The following is an 8210-nucleotide window of genomic DNA, read 5'->3' as shown; positions in this document are numbered from 1 at the left end:
GAAATGAACTGGGAGCTGGTAACGTCAGTAAAAGGGCGAGCAACGCCCAGCGCTGCAGCACCTAAACAGGACGTACTGCACGCGATTCAAGTAGCCGAATAGACACCGTAAAAAAGAATAAATGGCACGCTCATCACATGGTCTACTCGCTGCAGATTGTGTGCATGCAGACTGTGTCTGCTTTTGTAATGCACAAATAAATCGCCCGCACCCACGAGCGTCGGATCAGCCGCCGTGCAACGTGCCGCCCGCCCGCGTGACCCGGAAGCCCTTCCCTCGCCGTCGCTGTTGTGTTGCACGCGCCCGAGCTCGCTTATGTACTGACAGCTGCCGCAACGGAAGGCTGCAACGTCGCGCGGATGGTGACAATAGTACCCCTAAAAAATCAGCAGTAAGCGTTGCAGCTTTTTTTTTTTTTTTTTAACCTTTAGTAGTTCGCGACGTTTATCTGTCGTTTCGCGAGGACGACGCACGTTAGCAATCACGCGAGTCTGGGAGTCGTGCAGTCCGCGCGTTCGCTATTGTCGCGTATATAAATGCCTCTTCCTTACGAGCGCGTGAAACCGAAACCGGGACCGGGCACGGGCGCGTAGCCGACCGCAGCCCGCCGCCCCGCGTGCACCGCCGCCCGTCCCGTGCTCGGGCGGCCGAAGCCTCCGCGGCAGAGGGAGCGGAGAAACCCGCGCGACCATGGGCAACACCGCGTCCTGCTGCGTGTCGGCCAGCCCCAAGCTCCGGAGGAACGCGCACTCAAGACTGGAACCGTACCGGCCCGAGCCGGAGCTGAGCAGGGAGGATACGGGCTGCAACCTGCAGCACATCAGCGACAGGGAGAACATCGACGGTAGGTCTTTAATAACGTCGTTACGTCCGCTTAAACGGGGAGAGCATCGACGGTAGGTCTTTAATAACGTCGTTACGTCCGCTTAAACGGGGAGAGCATCGACGGTAGGTCTTTAATAACGTCGTTACGTCCGCTGAAACGGGGAGAGCATCGGCGGTAGGTCTCTAATAATGTCGTTACGTCCGCTTAAACGGGGAGAGCATCGGCGGTAGGTCTCTAATAATGTCGTTACGTCCGCTTAAACGGGGAGAGCATCGGCGGTATGTCTCTAATAATGTCGTTACGTCCGCTTAAACGGGGAGAGCATCGGCGGTAGGTCTCTAATAATGTCGTTACGTCCGCTTAAACGGGGAGAGCATCGGCGGTAGGTCTTTAATAACCCTGTGAGCTCTGCTTAAACTTGGAGAACATCAATGGCAGGTCTTTAATAACGTCGTTACAGCCACTTAAACGGAGAGCACGTCAATGGTAGGTCTGTAATAACACTGTTACATCAGCTTAAACGGGAAGAACATCGACGGTAGGTCTTTAATAACATTGTTACATCTGCGTAAAACATGGAGAATATTGACGGTAATAAGGATCGTAACTTTGGAATATGATTACGGAGATGAAATGAAATGGCACAGATCTGTGGATGAGCCGAATATCGCGCAAGTGAAATGATGCTGGGGCACGTGACAGCTCTGCTTTCTTAATGTCTCTCGTCAGATATAACACAAGAACTTCGCATCAGGAGATTTTCTCAGTGCTGTAATTAACACCTCAGAGATACAGCCTTCGTGATAAGCAAGATAACGCTGTAATGCTTTTTTCTTTTTATTTACACCATATGCCACTGCTTTATTTGCGCGCATGTGGACTGTTTCAACCAAATGTTGGGAACAGAGTGACAGAGATGACCTTCACTGCTGCCCTGGTGCACTGCTTGCTCTCCGGGGGTGAGGAACACGGGTAAATGGAATTAGGGTCACGGGTCTGTACGTCTGCGCTTTAGTTGGGCGTTTCTAACTCAGAGCAGGATCAGATGCTGTGTTGACAGGGCTATGAGGTGACTCGATGTGTGTGTGGGTGTTTATTAATGATTTATATTAACTGTCATGATTGTAACCAAGCACAAGTACATCTTATTTATCTGTGTGTGTGTGTGTGTGTTTTCTTGAGTCTCTGAAGACTTCGTTATAGACTCATTGTAGATGGCACACGCCAGACACTCATTGAGTGAGTGTGAATTGTGTTGGCTTTTGCAAAGCGCAGAGATTATATGTGCTAAAGAGCAGAGATTATATTTATTAAAGGCAGAGGAAAGCAGAGCATTTAGGTTCCAGAGGCTGAGGGAGACTAGCTGGTTCTTAGGGCAGGGTGGCCTTAATTACCTGGGGGTGTTTGGGGTCAAGTGTGTACGTACAGGGGTATTAGCAACTGCTAAGCATGTATGTAGCTCGTATCTTCCTGGTCTCAATGGGGGCAGACCGTGGCTGTGTGCAGCTGTAGCGAGATGAGTTAAGTGTGAGTGAGCTGGGAGTCTGTCTTCACGCATGACATCTTTTAGTTGGTCTCCCTCAGGGCACACATACTCTGCTATGGCTCCTGTACAGTTGGAGTCGCGGGCGTGTTTCCACTCAGCTAATGGCGACTGGCTGCTGATAGGCAACTGGGCTGGGACGATGGGTTTGCCAAGTGCGTCACCCTGCGGCTCTTCCGGTTAAATTTGTGCTGTCGGTCTCCTCCAGGGCAGATTCCATGTTACGTCCCGGCCGGGTAATCATGACCCGGGAGTGTGGCATTCACATTTCTGTCCATCCTGACACATTTGGGCCTGTGAACATACGTGTGTTCAGATGTGTGTTGTGTGTTTCGTGTTTGCCTGCCCGATGACCGAATGAGAGTGAGGTTCTGGACTAACAGTCAGAGTGAGACTCTTCTCCTATATGTGAAGTCATTGTGCTGATTGTGCATGTTTACCGGACTCACGGAATGTAGTTCTCTCATTTACTGTGGCATTAAGATAAAGTGTGTGTGTGTGTGTGTGTGTGAGAGAGAGAGGGAAACAGAAACAGAGACAGATAAAGAACAGCGTAGAAATAGAAATGTGTGTGAGAAAATGAGAGAGAGTGCCTGTGCGTAAGTACGTATGTGAGTGTGCGTGCGTGTGTGTGAGAGCCAGTTTGTACCAGGCTGTTGTGGAGGAAGCAGCCCAGTGCACTGAATGCCTCCAGATAGCACAGGGGTGGGTCCACCCAGAGATGCCTGACTCTCTCTCTCTCTCTCTCTCTCTCTCTCTCTCTCTCTCTCTCTCTCTCTCTCTCCCCCCCCCCCCAATTCTCTGTCCTTCACTAATCCAGCCTCTCTCTCGCTCTCTCTCTCTCTCTCTCTCTCTCTCTCTCTCCTTACTCTGACTCTTCTCCCCACAGGAGTATGGGAGGTGTATGGTTTTCGGTTCTTGTGTTTCACTGCTACTTTTAATTGTCACTGGAATCCAATTGAAATCCATTTACATAAATTGTAATAATCTGCCTCATCTCAGCAGCTCCAGACAGAACTGCCCAGTTAAAACGACCAAAAATGACATTTAATTACTTGAAGCAAATCACTCTGGTACTGTGGCTGAAGTCTCCTAGTGGCCGGTCAACTGGTTGGCTCTGTGCTGGGTCTGAATAACCATGTCACAAGTGGAATAGGCTCCACGCTTCTTGTGTGGGTGATACCAGACAGGAGAGTCCCATACCTTAGTGTGGCCTGCAGGATGGGGTGTCCCTAGCCCCTAGTCCCCAACTTCTAGCCCCTAGTCCTCAACCCCTAGCCCCTAGTCCCTAGTCCCCAACCCCTAGCCCCTAGTCCCTCAATGTGGAACGTGGACACATTATTAATACTCCCCCCTCTCCAGCTCCATCAGATGATTAGATATATGTGCATATGTATCACATGTGTCTCACATATGTATCACATATATATATCATGCCTCACATGTTTTATATATCTCACATATCTCACGTCTCGCATATGTATCACATTATATCACATATGTCATATATATATATCTCATATATATCACACGTCACATATGTACCACATATATGTTATATATGTATCACATACACCATAGGTTACATACATCTGATGGGCATAGATGTTCAGAACAGAGTGTCAGTGATGGCGTGACTTCAGAGAGGCTAACAGACGCTCGGCTGAGTGAGGAGTGATGAGAGGAAAAACACACAACCCCACAGACTCAGACAGAACGCTGAGCGACCATCATCTACCATCTCCCAAAGACGGAACCCTGCGTGACGGTGTGTGTGTGTGTGTGTGTGTGTGTGAGCTGAATGGGTGGGGGATGATCTTATGGCTCACACAGCATAATCCCTTAGCACCGAATTAATTTAACCCCCGCAGTGCTGGATTAACCCAGCTCATCACTAGGGACCTCTTTGAGTGACAGCCCATCCCTGGGCGTGGTGCTGTGTGGGATAGCACAGGGCAGGGGGGCAGAGTCTGTGGTTTTTGAGTGCCGTTTCTTTGAAGCTGTGACTTCATCCATTTCGGCCTTGAACTTGCATGCCAGTTTCTCTACACCAGAGCCCCGGAATGCCAGCAACAGCCCAGAGAAGTTTTCATGTTAGTGGCCAGGTTTACAGTCTGAAGCCAAAAGCACACTCACCTAACCTGCTGTTGGCATTTGGCTTTGGAGGGGATTTTGGTTATTTATTTATCTATTTGTTTGTTTGTTTATGGGCCTTTCAAACTAAACACACTGGTGTAAGCAGCAGAGGACTTTGTGAAGGAGTTCCAGCATGCTCATGCCATCACAGGGATGACACAGTCAGGACGAAGTATTCCAAAACATTACTTTTTTACCTGAAAACTCAGCGAAGCAAAGCTCAGTGCACAAAATAAACAAAGTAAGGTCAAAGGTCAGGTTCCATAGCCTTTGTGCGTGTCACGTGTCCGAATGCAGGCTGTGCATGTATGCATGTGCGCTGGCCTGCGTGTGTTTGTGAACATGCATGTTGTGTCTGTTGTGTGTGTGCAGGTGTTTGGGTGTGTGCGTGAGTGTGAGAGAGAGTGTGAGAGAGAAGCGTGGAAAGGGACTACAGCTGTGCACTCAGCTCAGCAGAAAGCAGAGGGTGTAATACACAAACAAGCCACACTCGGCAGGGTGTGTCAGCCAAAGAAGCCCCGCCCAGCTTTGAACACACAGCCCTCATCTTTCTGTGTGCTTAGAGTCAGTCGTGTGGGTTCCTTCTGTCTCTTCTCTAAGTAAATGACGTACAGGACATTCACAGGACGTTCAATGCTTTCCTCCTGGTCCTGTAGCGGTTTGTATGGTGCTAGGGCTTCAGTGTCTGCCTTACCAGGGAGAGGGAGAGACTTAGTAAACCTCGGGTGGGGGAGGGGAGTTGTTGGGGGGGGGGGGGTCGTCACCACAACAGTCGAATAAATGAGCCCCCCCTCCAGTCTAGCAAGGGGCTTGCCATGTTCTCAGATCAGTTTACTGGCCCCCATCTTGTGACTTGCTGTTAGCAAAAACCTTAACATGACTCACCGTGTGTGTGTGTGTGTGTGTGTGTGTGTGTGTGTGTGCATGCGCGCGCGCATCATTTGCCTGGTAGTTTTCCATCCTGACGTTGGCTTTTCATGTGCAGCAATCCTGCAGCTAAGGTCAGAGGTCAAAGGACAAAACAGGAGAGAGGATAGAGGAATGCACTAAAAGCACGGCACTTTACACTGGTCTGAGGTCAGCATTGCGCTGCACTTCGTAACGGCCAAGGCTTGATGGCAGGCTGAAGGGGCATGTTTGGACGCTGTGTGTGTGTGTGTGTGTGTGTGTGTGTGTGTGTGTGTGTGTGTGTGTGTGTGTGTGATATAAAATCAGGGTTCCAGTACAGCTTGAAAGCACATGGGAAGCCTTCCCATTACTGCCCCCAGAGCAGATATAGCCGCCGTGTCTTTGAAGTGGCGTGCGCTTGGCACAGTGATCTATAAATCATTTGGATCTTTGAAGTCTAAAGGACTCAAGGAATCAGACCTCTAATGCGAGCCCTGCGGCCCGAAAGCGATACCGTATCGGTGTGGAGGTACACAGACGTCCTGCTGTCCCGCGGCTCTGCGCCTGTGTGTCTGTGTCCTGGAGGCACTTGCGCATTACCTGTTAAACTGAAACCACATTTCCCATCATGCCTGTCCTCGGGACTGGTCCAGACAAAAGCCCGGGTAACAGCAGGAATGAATCATGGGCTCGTAGATCGTCAGAGTCCGCTACCAGTCGGCTGCATTGGTAAGAGTGCGCTAAAAGCCCTGTCCTGATGCAGGGCGTGACAGCAAGACACAGGACCCTCTGTGTCAAATGTCCGCTAACAAGAATGCTTTTAATTATGAAACAAAACATGTACTTGTATCAAATTATGAGATTCACACTATTTCTCAGTAATTTAGGAAAAAACATTTTATTTACAGAAAGTCAAAATTTCACCGCCACCTGGCATCGATTCCGTTAATTCCTATAGCATTTCAGAATCAGAGTCCAGAAGCTTTTGAAGCAGTGGTTTGAATGAAATTGTCATAATTTAAATCCGTGAATATTCAGCAGGGTATTCAGATGCCAGTGCCACATGACGACAATTTCTCAAACAAGTTAATTAATGAAGCACTGCTCGTTAAGAGGGTGTTTTAGGTCTGATCGAGGGCCCTAGGACCCTGCTGAGCTGGATGAATCTCTCTATCATGGTTAGCAGTTGGGGGTTTCCACATAAGATGAGGTTTACGGTTTAAACCTTTAGTGTCGTAGGCCTGTCGTAGGACAGTTTGGTCTCGGTTTGTCTTTCGAGCACACAGCACCTTGTAGCTTTGTGTGTAATAGATCAGACTGGTTCAGCATTTAACGACTGGGCTACCATGGGTGTATCACTGGAATGTTATCTGGGGGGTATCTTTTGTTCATTGAAAACTGTGTGCCTGTGTGCCTTGTGTTCAGGCAGGGGTGACTACATTAAGGCTTCTGCAGGCAGCCCTGCAGGGTCTGAGTCACGACGCCTTTCTAGCCACACAGGACCGGCGTGGTAGTCAGAGCTTCTGTGGAGAGGCGCTCTCTCTCTCTCTCTCTCTCTCTCTCTCTCTCTCTCTCTCTCGCCCTTTTTAGCCGCGGGGTTTCTCAGCGTCCGCCCTCTTCGTGCTGACTGGTGGGCTTTTGTGTTTCATGTTCACTCTGTCTGGTCTCGTGGTTTTCACTTTGTCTTTACAACTTCATCTACCTTTGTGCTAGTTTGACTTTCATCTCCTCTCTCTCTCTCCTTTTATCTTTCTATCTCTCCCCCACTCCCATTCCCCTATTAGGATGCTACCCTTGCTTCCACTATTTGCAGTGCCATGGTAACGCATCCTACCCCGGTATTGGCTGAGCGTGGGTCTCCGTGTCTCCAGGCTGTCTCTGGTCTCTAGACGAGCAGCTGAACATTCAGCCACGGGGGCGCACTCTGGTGGGGCAGGGGCTGGTGGTTCTGACCCGGCGAGGGCCCGGTGTTGTCCCGTGGAAAAACGCACAACATCCCAGTTGGCCCGCGCGCCGTGTCTCGTAGCAGTCACGAGTGATCCCGTGGCCTCCAGGCCAACCCGGACTGATCCGAGCTAAAAGCGTTCTGCCTTGCTCTGGCCGCGAGACGGTCCTCGGTCGCATCCACGGCAGCTGTCCGACTGTGCAGTGTCCTGCTGTGCTGAAATAACTTCAACTCAATTAGTCTGAGCGTCGTACGTGCTCGGTGTGGATGTCAGAGAGCGTGGGTGATGATAGATTCACCCAACCCCCAGCCCATGCCTGTAGTTAATCCCAGCTGTGTGTGTGTGTGTGTGTGTGTGTGTGTGTGTGTGTGTGTGTGTGTGTGTGTGTGTGCGCGCGTGCGTGGAGAGTGAACCAGGCTCTCGCTGGCATGCACGCACCCTGTACGGGTGTCAGGGTAATTACCCTAACCTCCTGCTGCCTTTCCTCAGGGGTCTTCATTAGATCAGCCTCTCTGGCTCTGTTAGTCAGCCTGGCTAATTGAGGGCGTAGGAGTTGCAGGCAGGAGCAGCAGAGCTCAGAGTGATCATCTGTGTACGTGCAGGAGGGAAATCCTGCATTCTGTTACAGTGAGAAAATGGTGCGTGTGCAGTTGTGTGTGCGTGAGTGTATGTTATTATCTCGGTACTTTTTTTACATTGTGTGTTTGTGTGTGTGTGTGTGTGTGTGTGTGAGAATGATGTCAAGCAAGCAGTGTTCTCTTGGCAGAGATGACCTCTCAGTGAGCTGCTCCTCTCCACACATCCACACGTGCTTCTTCACGACAACACACACACACACACACACATCCACACATGTGCTTCTTTAACACAG

At 50.1% G+C, this 8210-nt stretch overlaps 1 protein-coding gene across 6 annotated transcripts in view; it reads left to right on the top strand.

Moving 5' to 3' along the window:
* Nucleotides 1–288: 288 nt before the first annotated feature.
* Nucleotides 289–8210, top strand: part of ccny (cyclin Y) — a 27413-nt gene continuing 19491 nt past the window's right edge. For 3 of the 6 annotated variants that reach the window (XM_027029707.2, XM_027029706.2, XM_027029705.2), the window contains exon 1: nucleotides 290–844. In XM_027029707.2, coding sequence (XP_026885508.1) covers nucleotides 691–844 — 154 coding nt within the window. In that variant the 5' untranslated portion in view covers nucleotides 290–690. Of the gene's footprint in view, nucleotides 845–8210 lie in introns of all 6 variants that reach the window. The other 3 variants (XM_027029703.2, XM_027029702.2, XM_027029708.2) reach the window with 2 other exon arrangements.

This window comes from Electrophorus electricus, chromosome 10, assembly GCF_013358815.1.
Source record: "Electrophorus electricus isolate fEleEle1 chromosome 10, fEleEle1.pri, whole genome shotgun sequence".
In the NCBI taxonomy this organism is placed as follows: Eukaryota; Metazoa; Chordata; class Actinopteri; order Gymnotiformes; family Gymnotidae; genus Electrophorus; species Electrophorus electricus.
This window is presented reverse-complemented; position numbering and strand designations above follow the sequence as displayed.